Source organism: Orbicella faveolata, unplaced genomic scaffold, assembly GCF_042242905.1.
Source record: "Orbicella faveolata isolate gen_17 unplaced genomic scaffold, um_ofav_v1 contig_47, whole genome shotgun sequence".
Taxonomy (NCBI): Eukaryota; Metazoa; Cnidaria; class Anthozoa; order Scleractinia; family Merulinidae; genus Orbicella; species Orbicella faveolata.
In genome coordinates this window covers 16959494-16982175 of record NW_028301577.1, presented here as the reverse complement: position 1 = coordinate 16982175, position 22682 = coordinate 16959494, and the positions used below count along the sequence as shown (strand labels likewise).

Below are 22682 nucleotides of genomic sequence, written 5' to 3'. Positions count from 1 at the left end.
TATTTGAAAATTCTTTCAAATTGCACTCGCCTAAACGCTACTGCAATGTTAAGAGAATTTTCAAATATCACTCACTGAAAGGCTGGTTTTCACCACTAGAGCATTAGGGTATCGAAGCATAGGCTGTTAAGTAGAGCCATTTGTTTGATAATTTTCCTAACAGTAGGCGCTAATTATTAACGTCTTACTGAGCATGCGAATGTCGCTTACGCCTGTATAAAAATAAAATATATATATATAACCTTTATTTACCCTTGGCAATGTTTAGTGGGGCCGAGCAAACAACCGAAACAAATAATTCAAACTGAACATAACATTGTTATGCATCAGTCAATTCCAGCAGTGCACATCCCCCCCCGGGCAACCGCGGGGCATTTGCTCACGTTGTCAGTCCCGGGGGTGGGGCATCCGCAATTTTATCGTGGCCCGGGGGCTGGGCATTTGCTTACCCCGGGGCGACCCCCAGGCATTCGACACACGTGTTTTGGAAAGTGCCATGGATGAGTTCATTGTGAAAGACGAGGCATTTGTCGAGCAATGGCTTGTCCGTCAGGGACTAGAGAAACTTGCAGGTGTTTTTAAAGGTATGTTTTCTCAATTTTAGATATTTCTTCATCACTTGTAAGCATATAAATATAAGCGACAAGGAGAACTATATTTTGTTTATCACAAAACAATCACTGACGTGAACAAAACTATTTCGCATTTCGCATTCAAAACTAGCCTAGCATTTTTTAAATCATGAAAGTGAAGTTAAAATACTTAAGGTTTGCGAATTCAAATGGTGCGATCTTCAAGACAGATCTTGCGAGCTTAAAATGCAATGCATCATCATTTAAAATGTCTTGATTCTTCACCGAAAAAGTAGCCTGCGAATACAGGCGCCTATTATCGCTCGCGACTGGGGGCACGTCCGACGCAATCCCAGCTATCCCCTAGCAAACTGTTAAAAACAAATAAAATTATAAAGAAATAAATATAATCAGAATCAACTAAGACGTACTGTTGTCCTTGAAGTCTTACCGTTGCATTAAAATACTGAACAGTTGACCGTTTTATCCACTGATTAATTAAAAAACTGCAGAGTAGTTGGAAGGCGACGATCCCGGCGGCGGGGAATTTGCCCATTTTTTTAAAAAAAATGCTAATGCCCGGGGGTTAGCCCGGGGGGGGGATGGGCACTGCTGGAATTGACTGATGCATTAAGAATCCCAATTGCTAGTTTTCAGTGTCACGCAATTCAAAATAGATCAAAATAAAAACAAAACCGGTCAATAGATTAAGTCCAGAATCTGGGAAATGAAAGAAAGTAAATATGGAAAGACTCTCGCCAAAATTCTGGTCACAACAATTTTTCTTATGCGAGATCAGGAGCCATAATCGGGGACGGAGACCGTAAGTCTTGGGATCCGCGCGAACCTATGATATGGGACAATTTTTCTATTTTTAGAACAAATTGCGCCATCCTGACGTCATATATCCGCGCGGATCCACGCACATGGCAGGGAATAAGACAGGAAATACGAACCAGAACGCTTATATGTAGTTTTATGCTCTGAGCTAACGGAAAAGGTGCGTTTTTCCAGGGTCGAAAACAAGACTTCAATCTCGCGCTGGGAATGAATAATAAGATCTGCTCGCGCTAGTTTTAAGCCTACGCGTATGTTTTTGCGTTTGTTCTCACTTAAGAATATAGCAAGAAAACTCTCTCCTCTGGTATCGAGTTAATTTGTGAGTTTCTCAGACAATGGTTAATCATAACCAAAGCCTGTTTTGATAGTTTCTTATTGTTTCTGCTTGTTTGGTGAGTTTGCAAAAGTTTTTGAAAGGAAAGTCTGACGCGTACAATTAGCTCATTTGCGTGCACTTTCAAGTCCGACTCTTCTTGACAAAGATTTCTTTCGTTATCTTTTGTGCTGAGATGCTGCAACAAATCTCACGAACGCAAAAAAGGCTACCAACATCGTGTGTTTCTTCAACATAAGCATAGTGAAGTTTTACAGTGCGAAAATGAAAATAGACAAGGAGTTTTGATAACTCGATCAACAAAATCGAAATCGTCTTTCGAAGTTGATTAAAGAAAGCGTCATCGTAACTTTGCTGACTATTTCTGCTTTATTCACATATTTTCAGCTAAGCTTTTAATATGTTTTCAAACATTTACCAATCTTAAACATATTTAAAAACTATAGAGTTATTGTTTGAGTTCGATGTACGCTTTCACACGAAAGTGCGGCGGAAGTACAATTTGTCATGTTTACTGACTGTACAAAACACGCATCGGCGGGCGCTCTCATTCATCGACAACAGAGACTTTACTGGATTTTTACACAAATAAAACTGAGCAGTATCTACGGACGTAAAGTTATTGAGCCTTGATGAAACATCAAGCGTTGCTTACAATTCAGACGAATTTCAAACTAGCAATTATTTTGTTTTACTTTTCGGTCGCGATAGACTGGCAAATTCCTCGCAAGCGTGTGGTAAGAGGAGCTAGGAAACTGTGAAGTCCTGAAGCTCTGCTATATCTTAATATATCCAGCTAGTTTTTTGCTTTGTAATGGAAAAGCTGTTAATCTTCAACATATGTGAAATTTAAAGTGGAATAATGTACAGCTCATGTAAAAGAAGCATCCGTCGGAACACAACTTGGTCAGCGATATATATAAGCTTAAAGCGGAACATACCTAAATTCGACACTGTCTTACTTCACTCAAACTGGAGCAGCTTACGACGAAAATACTTAAGCAAAATTCCAACAGACGTAAACGCGTTGAGTTGTGGGCCAAAAACATGAAAAATGTCAGGAATTTCGGACGCCATTTCCCCCGCGCGACATCCGCAAAAATCCTCGCAGCATGTACGCGCGTGTGCTGCAGGCGATGGCGCAATCTGTTCTAAAAATAGAATTATTGTCCCATATCATGGGGACAACCCCAATACTTGAAATGGCGCGCGCTTACGGTCTCCGTCCCCGATTATGGCTCCTGGCGAGATATGAGGAAAAATGTTTTACCCAAATTTATAGAGATTTGTATGGAGACGCCATGCTGGTGCCCATCCGTATGGGCACCAACATGGCGGCCGGAAACAAACGGAAACATCTGTCACTGAGTTTTGCTACAAACGCGTGAATTTATCCCGCGAGGAACTCTAAAACATTAAAACAATACTTTTTCTAAGACATGAACTGTTAAGATAGCCAAGTTCCCCGAAATAAGTTACTTTTTTAACCGTCATGACAGCTCTCCAGGCCGTCATGTAAATGCCGCGTCACGCAAAAGCTTAGAAATTCAAGTGTAGTGCATCACAAAACCAAGAACCCATTCGGAGCGACAATTTGTAGGAATATTAATTTTCAGCTGCTCTTATACATCATTTAAGTAAAATCCCAGGAAGATCAATAGTTTTGTAGTTCGGATTTTAGTGACGTCATGTGAAAACCAGCTATTGGCCGGAGGCAAACCAGTTGGCTATTTACAAGCGTGGCCGAGGATTTGAACTCAGGGCTACTGAGAAACAAATCCAGGCAGTGGTCAGAGCGGGACTCGAACCCGGGACAGCTGGATTACCAGTCCGACACGCTGACCATTTGGCCACGCTGCCTCCTTCTTCTGCTCTGATGATTTTTCCCAAACATTTGTACAACTTTTAAATCCATTTATTTTCTGCAAAATATTAGCATAAAAGCTTATTTCAGTGTTTGAAAGTAATTTATGAAATATCTGGTAAGGCTACTTTTCACTCAGTACTTAGCTCTTATTAACCGAGCAGGAGGTCTGTATGGGAGAATCTTGACCGACGTCGTGAGTACAGACCGAACGCAGTGAGGTCTGTACACACGACCGAGGTCAAGATTCTCCCATACAGACCGACTTAGCTCGGTTAATAAGATGTTTATTATATGGCAAAGAAGAAAACTTTAATTCGTTTAATGTAACTGGTTTGTACTAGCTGACATTTTGCTTGCGAACGGCGATGAGCTTAACTTAAACCTGCCGAAATTTGCTCGTCCTCTCTACTTTTTTTTGTCATCAGGCTTTTCGGCACTTCCATAAATGATTGAAAAGAAAAGAAAAGAAAATGGTGAACATTTTTGTATTTTAGTTTGCTACTTTTCCAACGCAAAATGAAACCGGTCTAGATGCCGGTCTAGATAGGAAAATCTAGACCGCGGTCAGTATCGATTTCAGCCAATCAAATTCGTGAATTCGGTAGTTCCCAGTCCTTGTGAGACACAGCCATATAATAAAAGATGTTAATAATTAGCTCCTTTTGTTAGGAAAAGCGCCAGTTAACCGCAGCTTGTGCCTATTGTGCTGTTTTGGCTTATGGTTATGCACTAGTGAAGACAAGCCTTAAGGTGGTATGGTACCCTCAATATGGACCAAAAAGTTTGTTTAAATATGGTGAAGAAAGATCAATTGTGTGCTATTGCATTCAAGAAGAGAAATTAAATTTCTAGAGTTTTACTCAAAATGGTTGCTATGGAAACCAGCCACAGCCTTTTGAAGTAGTGTTTTATAGTACTGACGCCAACACTTCCTGCTCTTTTACAAAACAAGAATTGACTGTCAAATAAACATATCATGTAAGTTTCTGTTTTGTTCTGTGATATGAACCTAAGTTTTGACAGTTAACTCTTATTTTCAGTGCTTTTTACAGCTTTATTTGGAATTAACCTTATTTTCTACCACACCCAGTGGACAAATCATCTCATGTCACGTGACAGACCTTAAAATTTTACGATTTTTTTGGTTTATATCATCACGACACTATTGGTCTTTGATGAGTCCAAGTTTCAGAAATTCTACTTAAAAACCTTGCAAAGTAGAAATGTTGGCGCGAAGTCAGTCGGTACAAAAGTAAACTTTTGAGAAAAATGCACTTTAAGTTTTTTACACGAAGTATTAAGCATTTAACGAGCCACAAATAGTGGGGGGGGGGGGGGGCGGGGGCGGGGGTGCAGATTGGATCTCGGGGGAGATGGTGCAATGGTTGTTCTATTTTGTAAAAAGTTACCGCAGTTGTGGGAAATATTCCTTGTCATAAGGGAAATGAATAAGCCTGTGATGGCAAAGCGTTTCACAAATAATTATACCAATCGAGTTGTGCATGTCTTAAAAGTTTTTTCTAAATAGTTTCGTTCATATAAGTTAAAAATAATCTATATTTTTGGTCACGTTCTTATAGTAAACAGTCGTTGCTATGGCCGTTGCCAGGTGAAAAAACTTATACCACTGTGTACTTTCCTTAAATTTCACACTCATCTGGAAGGAAATTCGGCAAGATCGTTTCAAAATGTTTTTGACAAGTCCTCAAGGGTCTTAAGTCTTGTATTTCCAAGAAATTGAATTTTTCATGAACATCGCCATATTTTAGGGTACCATACCACCTTAACATTACAAAATTATCTCGGTCATAATCTTTATTACATTGCTACACATCATATCGTTACTTGTCCTTGGCAAAGTTTTTGATGAATTTTTAGCAACTTTTGAGACATCTATTTGATTAGTTTTTGATAGCTTTTATTTGAACCAATCAGCGTCCACAGTCTTTTAGTCTTCTTGGAGGCGAAGTTGTCAAGTTCTACTGCGGTTTTTATTTTAATTTTCCCAGTTGAAATTAAGGTCGTCAGAAAGTTGCCAAAACGTTGGCTGAGACAGTAATATGGATCATTGTAGCTGTTGTTGGACTTTCAAGATGGCTTATTGCAAAACAAAATATGCGAAGCCACATGAGGTGTTTCTTATCTACGATTTCAGAAAAGCAGAAATACATTGAGAAATATACCTGCATGAAAGCAGAGTGAGGTTGCCAAGCCTGGGAGAATTTTGAATAACAATCATTATTTGCACCAGACCCTTTGTTGGCTCAGCTGTTTCCTTATGTTGTTGTATGTAAAGCATATAATAGAAGAAACTTCTGTATAAACCAAACTTAATTACCCGTTCCCAGTAGGGAAGCTTAAGAGTTGGACAACATCACGCATCGCAGGTCAGCCACAAGACCAATAAGGAGTAAAAACAGCATCTTCAATTTCACGAGGGAAACTAGATTATCTCGCTAATCCTAGATAACACCTGACGATAGGGAGCTTCAACCTATGAAAGTTCGCGCCAAAGAAGCCATGCAGTGACACATTGAGACTGAAGGAAACTACAAACTTGATAATCTTGACGAAGGTAAGCGTTTTTGTTCCATAAATCTCTCGAACTTCCAGTTCTTAAAAATTCCTTGTTGTATTCTTGGCAAGATTTTGCCATGGGCCATGGTAGATACAACTCGTTCGTGTTTCTTGATCGAGAGTAAGACATACTAATTACATAATTATTTCACACCGGACAAATGTTTATATCCGCGGCTTGCTGTTTAACGTGTCCATTCATTCATCTAACCACAATAATTAATATTTTTTGAACAGCAAAACGCGTACATTTGCTTTACGTATAGTGCTTTCTGGCTTGTAGACCGCTCAATTTGAAGATTTTCGGTCGTCAGCGAACTACACAACATGCACAGTTGTGAAAGTAAGGTGCTTGTTTGGTTTAGTAACGGTTTTGTGAAATTTCCTGTCGTAAATGCTCCAAAAAAAATAAAGCGGAAAAAAGAGAAGAAAAGAAAACTTTTATAAGTCAATTTGCCATGAAATATTGTAAGAAAAGCACAGGAGGGAAATTCAATCATTTTCTTGTCATAACAAACAAGTTGCCAAAGTAACGGTATAAACTGAAAAAAAATTGAATAACAAAACAGAAAATGCATAAGTCTCGATTCATGTAAAGACTTTTGTAATGCTCGACGTTTGATCGTAGCCTTTTTGATTTTTCTGATAAAGCTTATCTCCGGTTTGAATGCCTCATCGAGCCTGAATATTTACACACCCCGGTCTTCTTTGCAGCTGCTACATCGGTCGTTGTGTAGCGCTTCTTTCCATAGAACAAACCGATTCGTTCACCGGGTAGGTCATTACCCCTCCAAGAAGGCTAAACAACTTAATAAATTAATTCTTTTCTTTTTTCTTGCTTCTTTTTTTAAATTTCGAATACTTTCATAGCCTCATTTCAAATTGGCTAGCAAATATTCTACACAACTCACATTACAAGTGAATACATGAAATATCATATATTTCAACTGCGGAGAAAGATATGAAGACATGATTGATCATTGCAGTTACACACAAGTTAAGCAGTTGTGAAATTAAGCCTGAAAAAAATTCGGGCTTGAACGGGATTCGAACCCATGACTTATGCGATACCGGTATCTTTCTTACCGGTATCTTTCAAAAATAGTGAGTGGAACACTTCCTTCCAGTCGTTCGAATTCTTGGATGTTCGTTTCAAGAGCTCAAAGATGATCAGGATGATAATTATTTACCGCCCACCGTCATCTGTGCCTTTGTCAACATTTTATCATGAATTTTCTCTCCTGCTTGAGGAATTGGCCACAGCATCAGGCGAGCTTTTAATTGTCGGTGATTTTAATCTACATGTGGATTCTTCGCGTGATGTCAACGCATTGCGTTTTTGTGACCTAATAGCATCTTTCGATCTGAAACAATGGGTGACTACGCCGACTCACACAAGTGGTCATATCTTGGATTTAATCATTACTAGAAATCAGTGTAAACTTATAGACAATGTTATGGTTCATGACCCTTTGATTTCTGATCATTACGCTATTTTTATGCATTTATTATTGCACAAACCACAATTTCCAACAAGAACTATTCGCCACCGGAAGCTGCGTTCGATTGATTATGCTGAATTCAATGACACTATCATCAATTCGTCCTTGTTTGACGAATCACAGCGTGATTTGGATTCGTTAGTTGATTCCTATCATCGGGTCTTGAAGTCCACCCTTGATGTTTATGCCCCCGAAAGGACCCGTGAGGTAGTTCTTCGTCCTTGTGCGCCTTGGTATTCAACTGACATTAGTGTTCAAAAGAACATAAGGAGGAAGCTCGAACGTAACTGGCGACGTACAAGATTACCTGCAGATAGAGAACGGTATGTGTTTCAGAACAGTGTTGTTAATGACATGATTGCCTCCGCGAAGCACACATTTTATTCATCAGTGATCCAGGAAAACTCAGGGAACTCTGGACTTCTTTTTAAGACAATAGAGAAGCTTCTGCACTCCAATCCAGTCCAGCGTTATCCATCTGGGCCTAATAACTGTTCTCTGTCCGAATCATTCGTTGAATATTTTAGTGACAAAATTGTTAAAATCCGCAATGATCTTGACAAAGTTGATGGAACTCTGAATGACGGTCAAGTTACTTCATGCAATGCTGAGTCTGAAAGCTGTCTAGCTGGTCAGCTGCTAAGTGAATTTAAACTGGTCAATGAGAAGGTCGTATCTTGTTTTGTGAATCACCTGTGTTCAAAGTCCTGTACACTTGATCCAATTCCATCCTCAGTGTTCAAAGGGTGCCGTCATTATCTGCTTCCAATGATCACTCGTATAGTTAACTTGTCTCTTACAAGTGGCCAAGTACCTGATAGATTCAAGGTTGCCATGTTGAAGCCGTTGTTGAAAAAGAGTGGAGCTGATCATGAACTATTTTCGAACTTTCGTCCTGTCTCGAATTTATATTTTCTATCCAAAGTTACGGAGAAAGCAGTTGCAGCACAATTAATGGACCACCTTAATGATAATGAAGGCTTATTAGAAGAATTTCAGTCGGCATATAAATCTCATCACAGTACAGAGACTGCGCTTGTGAGAGTTCAAAATGATATTTTGAAGGCTATTGACAATAACAGATCGGTTATATTACTATTGCTCGATTTATCGGCTGCGTTTGATACTGTCGATCATTCGATTTTGTTATCTAGACTACAGAATCGCTTTGGTATTAGGAACACTGCTCTTAATTGGTTTCATTCGTATCTTCACTCACGCGAACAGTTTGTTTCTGTCAATGGAATTGAATCGTCAAAGAAGAATTTACCCTACGGGGTACCACAGGGTTCTGTACTGGGACCCTTGTTGTATTCCCTTTATACAAGTCCGCTGGGTGACATAGCCAGAAAGCATAGCATACCGTTTCATCTCTATGCAGATGACACACAGTTGTACTTGTCGTTTACGTCCAATTGCCCTAATCATCTATCAAGCTCAAAGATGGCAGTAGAATTATGTGTTAAGGACATTGGGGACTGGATGCTGCGCAACAAACTTAAGTTAAATCGGGATAAGACTGAACTTTTGGTTATTAGTTCTAAATATCGTCCACGACCACCCCTCGACTATATACGAGTTGGTGATGAAGTAATCAAGTCTAGTAAACAGGCCAGGAATTTAGGAGTTGCATTCGATCAATGTTTGGATTTCAAAGAACACGTTAAAATAACCTGCAAGAGCGCACTTTTCCGCATTCGTAGTATAGCTAAAATTAGGCGATACCTATCCCAGAGTACTACTGAGACCATTGTTCACGCTTACATAACATCGCGTTTGGACTATTGTAACGCCCTACTGTACGGTCTCCCAAAGTATCTGATTAATAGACTTCAGCTTGTACAGAACTCAGCAGCTCGCCTTGTTACCTTGACTAGAAGGCAGGAACACATCACACCAATACTAAGGAGCTTACATTGGTTGCCAGTTCATTTTAGGATTATTTTCAAAGTATTGTTGTTAACTTACAAAGCTCTGAATGGACTGGCCCCTGATTACATTAGAGACCTACTGCGATTTAACATTTCTGGTCGGACACTACGATCTTCAAACAACAGGTTGCTTGATGAGCCTAGAGCAAATCTTAAAACGTATGGTGAAAGGGCTTTTTCCGTGGCGGCACCAAGGCTCTGGAATAAACTACCCCTCCAGATCAGACTTTCCTCATCAGAGGCAGTTTTTAAGGCTAATCTTAAGACTTATCTTTTTAAGCGTGCATTTGATTTGTAGTTTTTACTTTTTATCTGTAGCCTAATTGTATTATATAGCGTATTTAATTCTTAGGATTTTAACTTTTAGGATTTAGGATTTTAGGTTTTTAAAGAATTAGGATTTTAATTTTAAAGTATTGTAAAGCGCCATGGACAATTAGTGGAAAATGGCGCTATATAAATGTATATTTATTTATTTATTTATTCTCGGCAGTTCAAATATATGATATTCCATATATTCACTTGTAGTCTTCACTATCTACGGGACTTCACAACGTGACCGGCTCCCAGTTGGCTTGATAGCTCAGTTGGTAGAGCACTGCACCGGTATCGTATCCCGTTCAAGCCGGATTTTTTTCAGGCCTAATATCACAACTGCTTAACTTGTGTACAACTGCGATGATCAAACATGTCTTCACACATCTCACATTCTAATATCTTGTCTGTAATCATGGTTAAACTCGATAAAAACGAGAGGTAGCATCGAGAAATGTTGAATAATGCTGGTAGCTATTATGAGCCACCTCATAAAGTTCTCTTTTTTTTGTTTGCATCGTAAAATAAAATTAAAATTTTGGGTCGGGCTATTTGACTTGTTTGGCAAATGAACTTGTTTGGAGAGTAATTATCCAGAATGCGTTCCCCTTGCTATGGATGCAAAGCTCCTCAGTTTTCCTCAAGCTTCTTCGGTTTTGGAAAACTGTTCCCAAAACAGAACACGTGCATTATTAATATTGTTTATGCCGTGAAAAAAAGACGGAAAAGTGGACAAATTCTGCCAGCCATTGCTAGATCTCCAAAGGAAAATGTTACGAAAATTACGTAGACAGCTAGACTTAAAACAGGAAGCTACGGCTAGGGTAAGTACATCAATAGAAAACTGGAGTAAACCAATTTTCGCGCCATTAATGTGGTGCTTGCCCGTCATGTCTCACGCAAACAATCGTTCCCAAAACAATTCAAACTCCGTAAAATCTCACCACATTTTTTCACCAAATTTGCCATAGGAGTAGAAAACTCTTTCAACTCTCTTCTCGGTGTTTGGAAATGTGGTCAAACACGGTCTTTCGTGTTTGATATATTACTTACAGGACGATAATCTTTATAAATAGTGTAATTTTGATAAGCTTCTGTGAAATATTAGTAAGTCTCAGTAATGTTTTGTCTCGCCATTGATGTGTAACCAAGATGTTTTTCTAGAGAAAAGTCGCTAATATTTTGCGAGAAAATTAACTCAGTCCAAAATTTTAAAATAAGCAGCTTGGCAAGTAAGATGGCCCGACCTTATATGTCGAACTTTCAAACATGAAGGTACCACTTTTGAAGAAAATGACTTATTTTATAGCTTTATGACACTATGCGCCATTGTCACTTCCTCTTAGGTGTTTATGACTTTTTTGGGAGATAATTTATGCTAATTGTGCGCATAACTTAAACGTTATTGAACAATAGCTGTAAAGTAATAATACGTGGACGGTCCATTATTACAAAATGCACTTGTAGCAAACATCTCACTGAAATTCAGTGACAACTAATAAAAGCGTGGCCATTAAGACCCATTAACCGACTTCGGTGTTTTCAAAGCCAAGAAAAAGAACAATTCAGGTGCTCTTGTTTTCTTAGTGTTTAACTTAGGTCAAAGTCTTGCTTATCCAGTAATTATTTCTCGTTGTGAAACTTTCATAACTAAAACGTTAGGAAATTTAAATAGTGAAATTGTTTTTTCAGGGCTCGGTTTTGAAAATTTGACAATTTAAAATGCTCAATCGAGAATTTCTAAGGTGAAGACGGGCATCAGCCGGACCTTGACAGTGCGTAGAAAACACACCGTTAAATTTCAATCGGCTCGATTACTGGAACTAACATGTCTTTGGACTTGAAGCATTGCGGGCAAACTGAAATCATCAATATGACCAAAGAGCTAAACAGAACTGGTCTGAATAGGTTTTTATAAATAGAAAACTCTGACAGTAAGTACTTCAGCAATACAGTTTTGACTGCACGTTTTACAGCTGTATTAAGGTATCATGATAGGTGGATTGACAGCGTTTGGAAATCGCGCTCTTACGCTGGCGCTTTGAAAGAAAACCCCCTCAACTTATACATTTTCTGAAAGCGTAATAGCTACAGAATACAATCATATCTTTGAAATTTTCGAAAAAGTTATTGTCGCAGTGATATTAAAAGAAATACCCAGAAACACTGCTTTCAGTTAAACTGGTTCGCCTCCGCGCGTGAATTATAGGGGCGACGCGATTTACATCGGAAATGTTTTCTCACACATCACCCTCAAAAAGGGTGTCTGCGATTTTCCAGATGTGGTGTGGGTTTTGTTCTACACTCTCCTAAACTTTGATATTTTCAATGTGGACGTTTCCTTCTACTAAAGAGGCCATAACTTTGAAACGGAAGCGAAATTAAACAATGCCCGACACTCTTTTTCGAACGAGGTATTCTGGAACATACCTGCCGATTTTCAGCCAATTCCATCGGAAGATGCGCGTAAACGAACTAAACATGTTCATCATTATATGCAGTTTTATTTTTATCGAGAAAAAGACGAAAAACCTTTTATGAAATTGGTATGAATAGGTGTTAAAAATCCCCTCCGCACTGCCAGATGTCGGCATGGGTCAGTTTACCACAGCAATGGGTTATGACAACTTGAAATAAACCGGCAGAAGACTACAATTCTGGCGTGGAAACTCGTCGCGGTGAAATCGTCCGAGAAGCGACAAACTACAAGTTTAACTGCCGTGATTTCGTCGGCGGCATTTGTATTATGTTGCTTGAGTTTAGGCTTCTTCGTTCTCCCGACATGTTTTGAAACCATGCCTCTTGAAGCCAAAAAGAGGATATCTCGAGGTCTAAATTGTCTACATTTATATCTGCGCTTGACTCTCTTGTTGTGGAAGGTTCGGAATCGCGTCCGTTCTACAGCAATTTCGTGCGACTAGCACTTGTTGTATTTTGTCCTTAAGCTTCATTGGCGGGACTAGTGTCCTCGAGTTCCTTCACCAATTCTTCTTGGTTAAAGTGCGACCCACGGTCGTTCAGAGCCAAAGATCTTGTTCGACGCTGAACCTGTGGGTTCCACCAGATTTTCGTCTCTTCGGTTTCTTCGAAGACGAAAATGGGTAAGACGTTTTTGACCTGACATAAAGAAAATTTGACGAGAACGAAAGCTAACTTGCGATGAAACAACCAGATCGAGATTAGTTCGCGTGCACAAATGAAACATCACACCGTAATTCGCATTACATGTGACAACTGACGGTAAATTTTTGTTAGAGGAGTCAACGCGCCGTAGGGGGTTAATGATATTTAAAAATAGTTTTTTTTTCTTTATCTTCATAAAAAACCTTTTCCCCCATTCTTCTTGCAAAATATCTATCTCAGTCTTTTCAGTTTGAACAGCCAAAAAAAAATTTCTCGCATTTTTCGTAAAAATCCACCGACCATGATACCTCAACATTTGTATCTCTATCCACGAGATTTGACCACTCTGCCAATTATAATTTATCGACAAAAAGAAAAGGAAAAAACCGCAGCAGTAACTGGAGAGCATGCTAAATGTCTCGACTCGGATATCGCCTTCCGTTAATTAGTAATATACCCAATATGTCGGTTCAACCTCTTGGTCAGTTTTATTTATGAGAACACAAAATTTAAGGCAGCTGAAACAAAAATAGATTTTTTTTCTTTTATCATGCAACTGACAACCTGATAATTTTTACATTTGAAGACAACATTGTTGAACATGCAAATTAGTGAACAGTTCCGGGCTCGGCTCTTGCTAGATATCATCTTGTTTTAAAGAAACATTAGACAACCAAGAAAAACTATATACATGTATAATTCATAAACAGATTTAGATCAGTCTCAAACTAAGAGAGTTGTACATTGTGTGCAGTCAATTTAACAGTTTATGAACTCATTATGTTTGTCCACAGCTTGAAATTTCCTCGCGTCTAGAATGGCCTCACACTCCGTACGTGTTCTAGTGTTATGAAAACGTGAAATTTTAAATTACTCCGTTGATGTTCACGGCGAATCAGAAGTCAGCTGGTGGCTGAAAAATGTACCATGACACCTTAATACAACTGTAGAACGTGCAGTCAAAAGTGTATTGCTGAAGTACTTACTGTCAGAGTTTCTATTTATAAAAACCTGTTCAGACCAGTTCTGTTTAGCTCTTTGGTCATATTGATGATTTCAGAATAAGAATAATTTCAGAATAAGAATAATTTTCTAAACATCACGCAAATTTTGGAAATTCACAGAAACCCTTCTTTTTTTCATCGAGAACTGATTTTATTTTATGGCAACAGTATTTGCAGTTAGAAAAGGTTTTAAAACTGAACCAGTTAAAACTTCCGTTCATAGAAAACTGACAGCACGGCTATGAATGCTAAAAGAGACTGAAAATTCATTTATAATAGCTGGGCTATACCTAACTTAAAACAATAAACACTAACTAAAACAACTTACAATCGAAACGTTGGAAATTAATGGTACTTTCACAAAGGACACATACGTATTTTCCTTTAATGAAATCAGTAATAAACGTATTCTATCCGGCGTTGTGTTGAGGAAGTTGCTCAGTACAGCTACCGACGATTAGGCTGCTTGCTGGGAAAAATTGGCGCGATTGAAAAAAAATCGAAACCGATTTAGTAAGTATTTGAATTCATTTACTTTGTTTACATAGAAAGTTGGTTGGTCACTGAAGCCAGATCGACAAAGCATAGACTTCTCAGGCGGAACAACAATTCTACATCCTGTTGCTTCAGTCTTGGCGGCTTCTAGAACTAATTACGAGCGATCTGAGTCATAAACTTTAATTGGTGTGATACATTTTGTGGTTCTCGATCTCAGCGATTAGTTGTGCCGAAAATAACAGCACGAAAACAAGGAAGAGGAACAGTTGAGCTTACACGGGGCGATTGAGAGTGGCCAGTGCATGAGCGAGGTTGTCAAACAAGTGAACGATTCATAATTTTCGACTAACATTCACTAGCTCGTTTGAACCATGAATGCAACGGTAAAAACAGAACAGAACAGAACAGACAACTTCATTGATGAACCATTAGCATCGTTCTATGTTCGTGTTTTCTTGTTTGCCTTCATTATGTTAGGGAGTGTACTTGGAAATGCCGTTGTGTGTAAATCCATTTTGTCGTTGCCTACTCGTCAACTTCTATTTTCTTATTACTTGGTGACCAATCTCGCTGTCGCTGAAACCATCAGCTCACTTTGTTTCCCGTTCTACTTCGTTTATGACTGGTTGAATCATTGGCCTTTTGGTGACGTCGCCTGTAAGCTGGTGTTTCCCATTCAAATGACGGCCATGTTTGTGGAGACTTATACGCTAGCTTTCATTGCGGCTTACAGATATCGAGTGATAGTCTCCAGTTGCCACCAGTTAGCTTCTCGTTCGCTAGCCAAAGTGTTGCTAGTACTTGGTTTGTTGTGGGTTGCCGCTTTGATAGTTGTGCTGCCAGTTGGAGTGATGCACGCCGAGATCAAGCTCCCGTCTGGACAAAACCACTGTAGAGCCCTGTTCCCTGGTGATACATCGCAAGATGCCTCAAGACACACTAAATACTCTATTGCTCGTCTCATCGTGAGTTTTGTTGTTCCGTATCTCCTTATTTCGATATCGTACATTGCTGTGGCTGTCAAGATCAAAACCCACGTGACTGAGTTAAATGCAACGCGCACAAATGGTGTAACCGGAGAGGATCTACCGCCTCAAAATGGACATGCTCGATTCATCGAACTAGAAACAATGGAAGGGAATGCTTGGGTGCACAACGAAAACGGAAAGAAAACCAAAGCAAAACGTCAAACTGGTAAAGTTGGATGTCCAAGGCACGCCTTGCCTCCCGTCCAAGCCGTCCGAACAAGAGATGATTGCAGTAGTTTCATGAACTTCGAAGTGGACATTCTTAGAATGATCTATTTGATCATACTTACTTTTATTGTTTGTTATATTCCTATCCAGGTTGTGTTTATCTACGAACAAGTAAAGGGCGGGCTATCTGATTGGCCATATTACATTATTGTAAGGAGGTATGCGTTCCTTCTGACTTGTCTTCCTGGGGCATTTCATCCTATTCTATATGGAACAATGAGTAAATTTTACGCTAAAGCGTTTGCTACACTGGTGTCGTGCCATACGAAGTGAGCTGCCTTAGACATGCGTTTACACTTGATCCCGGCAAATTAAACCTTGCACATATATCTTTTAGACCTTGGAGTAAATTGCCAGCTACGAACTCGCGCAGAAACAATACTTAATTGCAAACAGTGAAGAAGGAAATTCAAAGTCTACCCTTGTTCCAAACGCTTAACGTAAAAAAGATACAAAATATTAAAAAACAATAAACTGCAAGGCTGATACTACTATTAGATCTCTTGTAGATCCTACGTTGGCAGCGTTTATCGTATGCGGTCCCTTGCAGTTTCTAGTTTCTCATTTATGTATCTTCGGACCGTACGTCTTTCAGATCCGATACGCTAAGTTTTTAAAACATGGTGGTTGCCATGCGGTTCAATGTTTAGGCTGGCCTTGTCCAGCCACATTTATTTTTTGCCTTTCGAGGCACCAATCGTGACACTTTGTCTCCTTGCGACCTGAAACACGTGATGTGGCAACGCATGTTTCGGGGCGCAAGTGAGTTCAAAGTACAGAACTTGATATAGTGAACGGGTCATTTTGCAATTTATGTGCGTTGGCTATTGGGCTGGCGTTACCTATCCTCGTTACACAGTGCTGACGAGTCCCAAGAAGGACGAAATAGCTGTCCACTGTTGCGATCCTGCTTTATCGGTTCTTGCCATGTTGGTGTCTCGAAACGTTTTTCACGTAGTATCAGCCTTGCAGTCTATTGTTTGTCTTTACATATATTTTTGGCTAATCAGATCTCTTGTAGATCCTACGTTGGTAGCGTTTATCGTATGCGGTCCCTTGTAGTTTCTGGTTTCTCAAAATATTAACGCATGGTAATAGACCTTATCAGAAGTTGATGTTGCTAAAGGTGTCAGAGCGGTAATGCAAGAACTGTTTTTTTTCCCCGACGGCCCTAGGGCGAGAGGTCTTTTGAGCATGAATGCGAGGCCCATTTTTCTGCGGAGAAAATGCTGATAGGCTGCATAACTTAAACTTTATCAGTGCCAACATCAATCAAAGACTTGTTGAACTGAATGAATGAATGACTTTTATTCACGAATTCTAACGTACTTACAGCTCACAAATTAGTTTTGAATGTGAAGAGAGGGTGCGAGTCAGTGACACGATTATACTGAAATGCTAAGTTGACCTCAAAAAGGTATTAGATATCCCCAGTTCTACTGAATAATCATCCTGGTTGTATCGCCGACTTACTTCACCTGTGTTAGATTTGTAACAATCGTTAAAGGAAGAGAAAAACATTTTCCATGTCTCTATCGAGTAACAGGAACACGAATAGAGTGGAAGTTAAGGATAACCCGTGAAGAAATGCAGAGGGAACACGAACCTTAGGTGAGCGTTCCTACAGCTTTTCCGAGTTCTCGCAGACTTTCACTAGTCTACACCAGACCTGAGGCTTGTCCACATATTTCATTTTAGAGAGAATTCCAATACCTTGAAATTTTTTCCGTCTAAAATCATTTAAATGTGCTTTCCAATTCAGCTTGAATATCTGATTTACGGTGGTATGGTACCCTCAAATGGACCGAAAAGTTTGGTTAAATATGGTGAAGAAAGATCAATTGTGTGCCATTGCACTCAAGAAGAGAAATTAAATTTCTAGAGTTTTACTCAAAATGGTTGCTATGGAAACCAGCCACAGCCTTTTGAGGTAGTGTTTTACAGTATTGACGCCAACACTTCCTGCTCTTTTACAAAACAAGATTTGAGTTTCAAATAAGCATATCGTGTAAGTTTCTGTTTTGTTCTGTGCAATGAACCTACATTTTGACAGTTAACTCTTACTTTCAGTGCTTTTACAGGCTTTATTTAGAAATAACCTTATTTTTTTACCACACCCAGTGGACAAATCATCTCATGTCAAGTGACAGACATTAAAATGTTACGATTTTTTGGTTTATAACATCACGACACTATTGGTCTTTGATGAGCCCAAGTTTCGGGAATTCTACTTAAATTCCTTGCAAAGTAGAAATGTTGGCGCGAAGTCAGTCGGTACAAGAGTAAACTTTTGAGAAAAATGTACTTTAAGTTTCTTACACGAAGTATTAAGCATTTAACGAGCCACAAATAGCGGGGGGGGGGGCAGATTGGATCTCGGGGGAGGGGGTGCAATGGTTGTTCTATTTCGTAAAACGTTACCGCAGTTGTGGGAAATATTCTTTTTCATAAGGGAAATGAATAAGCCTGTGATGGCAAAGCGTTTCACAACTAATCATACCAATCGAGTTGTTCATGTCTTCAAAGTTTTTTCTAAATAGTTTCGTTCATATATATAAATAGTTTCGTTCAAACTTAACTATATTTTTGGTTACGTTCGTATAGCAAACAGTCGTTGCTATGGCCGTTGCTACGTGAAAAAACTTATACCGCTGTGTACTTCCCTTAAATTTCACACTCATCTCGAAGAAAATTCGGCAAGATCGTTTCAGAGTTTTTTCGATAAGTCCAGTGGACATTTTGAGTGTTTGTAGGGCCTTTGGGTTTGCACTAGTCTATGACAGAACAAATGGTAAATGGCAAATGCCATGCTGTTACGCCGCAAAATGTAATTTTAACGCAAAATGTAATGATATCAACGCAAAATGTAATAAAGCTATCAACGCGAAATGTAATAACTTTCCAACGCAAAATGTAATAACTTTTTTAACGCAAAGTGTAATAACGCAAATTGTAATAAGTCCTAAATTGCAAGTATGTTCAACTTAGTCAAAAATTAGTAACAGTATCGTCATTCTGACTTTTCGGAACCTAAGTTATAAATAACCTGTATACTAGGTCTACTAGTTTTATTATGAATTCTACACACCCTCGAATCAAAATACACGTTGGTTGAACGAGGAAGGAGTGTGCGTGAGGGAGCAGGAGGACCTTGTTTTTGTGAAGCTTTATGAAATTATCCGCAAATGCATGTTCTTTTTTCTCATACAAAGCTATGGCTGATTGATTTTGCCATTGATTGATTGCCATGAGAATGTTAAAGAAACTTTGGCTTCCCAGTGAGGGGCTTACCTTAATTTAAATAACACATGATTGAAAGTCAGTGTAGATTGCCGTGAATCTCTCTGCAAGCAGTTGGTAACGGAGTAGATATAAAAAGAAAAGTGCAAAAGAAAAATTAAAACCTAAAGATGTACAAAACAAGAGTACAATACGCAAATCACAGCGCTTAAAAACACCCGAGGCCTTGTCCTCGACTGAGTATAATACGCAACACAGCGTAAAAGTATATTATAGTACTCTTGAACGATCTCACTTCCATTTGGGAAGCCCAAGCTTAAAAATAGCCTTAACAAAGAAACACACTCTAGCTTCTCGCTCTACCGGATCGAAAATCCCTTACACCTCACTGGCCCTCTCGCTTCAGGGAGGAACAATAGGAAAGCTACAACTTCGATCCTAACCACAGCCTATCCTGATATAAAAAGATCACCAAACAACTATTCGAGCGGGAACGGAATTGAGAAACTTCTCTACCTTTTCCTGAGTAACATTGAATTTAAAGTTGTCACGCTCCAAACAGCAGCTGAAGAGATTCGTGAACAATCGAAACCGGGCGGTCCTTGCTGAAGCAACTATGATGTCAGACAACGAATTACTGCTACTGAAGTACATCTGGTGACGAGGATGTCGACTACACAGCCCCAGAAACGCTTTCTTACTGTCCTCCAACGGACACCGAAGAACACATTGCGGAGGACAAACAAAATGATGCTTACGGAAAAGCATCTATACTAAACCTGCGATAATATCATATAAGAGAGACAAATCTCTAAGAGATACGCTCGTTAGAGCGAAAATTTAATTGAAGGCTAAAATGCATCGCTATCGCAATTCACGAGGGGAGTCCGTGTAGGCCTGTCATATCTTTTGTTTTGAACATACTTGCAATTCAGGAGTTATTACATTTTGCGTTAAAAAAGTTATTACATTTTGCGTTGACAACTTTATTACATTTTGCGTTGATGTTATTACATTTTGCGTTAGTATTACATTTTGCGGCGATTGTTATTACATTTTGCGTCATTTTGCGGCGATTATTACATTTTGCAGCGTAACACGTGCCAAATTTACCAGATATTATTTTAAGCAAAACAAAGCCCTCTTTATAGTGATAGTGATTTATGACTATCACGTGATTGCTACACTGCCCCCCACTAAGTTATTGCGTAATGAATGTAAAATTCCTCAATATTTCATAAAATGAAGGGAAATTTAGCCTTTTGTCTAAGAATATCATTCTTGGAGACACTTAATGACCTTGTGAGGTAAATAAGGCACCCAATATGACCTGATTTACCATTACAGGCTCATTCATTTCCCTTATGAAAAGAAAACATTTCCCACAACTACGGAAGCTCTTACAAAATAGATGAAAAAATTGGGTCAGGTTTAGGGGTACGGTTAAGGTAAGGGTTGCCTCACTCAGGGTTAGGATTAAGTTTTAGGGTTAGGGTTAGGGTAAGGGTTACCTCACTTAGGGTTAGGGTTAGGGTTTAGGGTTAGGGTTAGGGCGAGGGCTAGAGATATGTTAGGGTCAGGATGTTAGTTAAGAAATAGAAATATATGTTTGTGTTAAAGGAAGAAATAAAAGCACTTGACGTTTATTTCGGTAAGTAGCTATAAGAAAATTTTGCTTTAGTTAAGAACTGGAAGGTAGAAGTTATTCACGTCATTTAAAGTAGCCAAACATAGGATTTTACACTTCGAGAACGAAACAGTACTATTTGTTTATAAATACGTTAGGAAAACTACAGGCATAAGATGCTGGATGCTTGAATGCGATAACAAGTCTTCACTTTTATAATAAAGTGATAAATATATGATCATTTAGCCTAAAAAGCTGTACCCGTAATAGTTTTACGTTGTTAAGCAACACCAATAGAGTTTACGCTCCATTGCCTAGTCACGTGACTAGTTATTATTTCGAAACTTTGTACCCTGTTTGAGCGGAAAAAACAACTGATAGTGAGTAAAACTAGTAAGTTTTCAATTTCTTTTACAAAGACTATTCTGCATTAAATCAGTGCAATGTTAGGAAATAGGTCACGTGACAATATTAAAGTATTCATAAAATCTTTTAAAAACGGGTTAGTTAATGTTGTATCATATTTGAACGTTTCCTTTACCCAAGCAACACGTCGACAGCAAATTGGCGCGGCGTAAAAGTTCTTTTGCAAACTAGCTTATTTACCAAAATGTGTTTTGTGACGTCATGACCACGAAACATGCCATCCGACACTGAACATCACTTTATACCCTTGATATGATAAAATATAAGTTATTCTTTCCAAAACACCTGGCACGGCAGCTTTCTTTTTTGATAAAATGGGCTTTTGGAAACATTTATGTTCTCTGCTGGGGGTCTTGGAATAGCCTCAAACACCAGTTTCTGTACGTTTGTGCAAAATTATCTCCCAGAAAGATGGTTCAGAATAAGAATTTCACTCTGGAACTGATTTTGGGTCACTGGTTAAGCACAATGAACTATAGAAACTCACATTTAAACATCGAGAAGGTGAACCAAATAAGGCAGAAAAAGTGATGATTCGGATTTCCAAGTCCAGTCCACATTCTCAAGTCCTAGAATTACTATATTCCAGTAGCGTTAATTCTAATCATCAACCCGGCTACCTTGGTTTAAAATTTGTTCGTTATTTTGTCTTTTCCTTGTTTTCTTCATGGGCAGAAAACTCTTCTTCGGCTATTTTCAACTCTGAGAAACCTACAGAATTTCGAAGTTCAGAATTTTGCTACGTCGAAAATCACTTCGCCAACGAGTTCGTGTAGGTCGCTATTTTGCATTGTTTGGGATAATTATCTCAATCCCGGGGAAAGCTTTTAGACAGAGCAATTCAAGGGGTCATTCTTTTCCTCAAATATGCTATAGTCTTGTTCTAGTTCCTGGCTAACAGCAGCCTTTATTGTCAGATACATCTTGCAATGCATTATGGGTAACTATACTGTTGTGACACGGAATGCACCTTCCCGGCAAATCAAGACCAGGTCAAAACATTCACACTTTCATAGGCCCGGTGCCTCCTACTTATCATGTAACTCGTCAAAATACCTTTTTTGTGCCCTTGAAGTGACCTGCTTTTAGACCTGCTCTGTTTTGGCCTGACACAGTCGCAAACCAAGTTTCCATCTTTTAGCACTAAACACCACTCTTGGAATCGCGAACTGCCGCAAACATTCAGTCCTTCGAATGCTGCATGTCAAATTACCGATCGCCAGACTTAAATGATGTCCTTTGACCACCAAAATAGCTATTTAGAAGACATTCTGTCACTTACACGTTAATAAGCTTTCGTTACGCGGCCGAATTCAACAATTAAACGAGACTTACCTGTAAGGTGAAGTTTGATTGGAATTCTACGAGTCATTGGTCGGGAGTAATGACATATCATAGGAGTTACGTGAGAGAGCGCGCGAACCTGGGAGATCAATTTTCAAATTGGCGAGTAGTCACACAAAATGAATGAAGGGTGGGTATTATAGTAAATAAAATGGTGTATAATAGGGAGGGCACGTAACTCCTACACTCCCGACCAATGACTCATAGAATTCCAATCAAACTTCAC

At 39.0% G+C, this 22682-nt stretch overlaps 1 protein-coding gene across 1 annotated transcript; it reads left to right on the top strand.

Moving 5' to 3' along the window:
* Positions 1–5676: 5676 nt before the first annotated feature.
* On the top strand, positions 5677–18119 carry LOC149097394 (neuropeptide Y receptor type 2-like). The gene is made up of 2 exons (XM_089280345.1): positions 5677–6188; positions 14614–18119. The coding sequence occupies exon 2, from the start codon at positions 14935–14937 to the stop codon at positions 16090–16092; it is 1158 nt and encodes a 385-aa protein (XP_089136471.1). The 5' UTR covers positions 5677–6188; positions 14614–14934; the 3' UTR covers positions 16093–18119.
* Positions 18120–22682: the final 4563 nt, after the last annotated feature.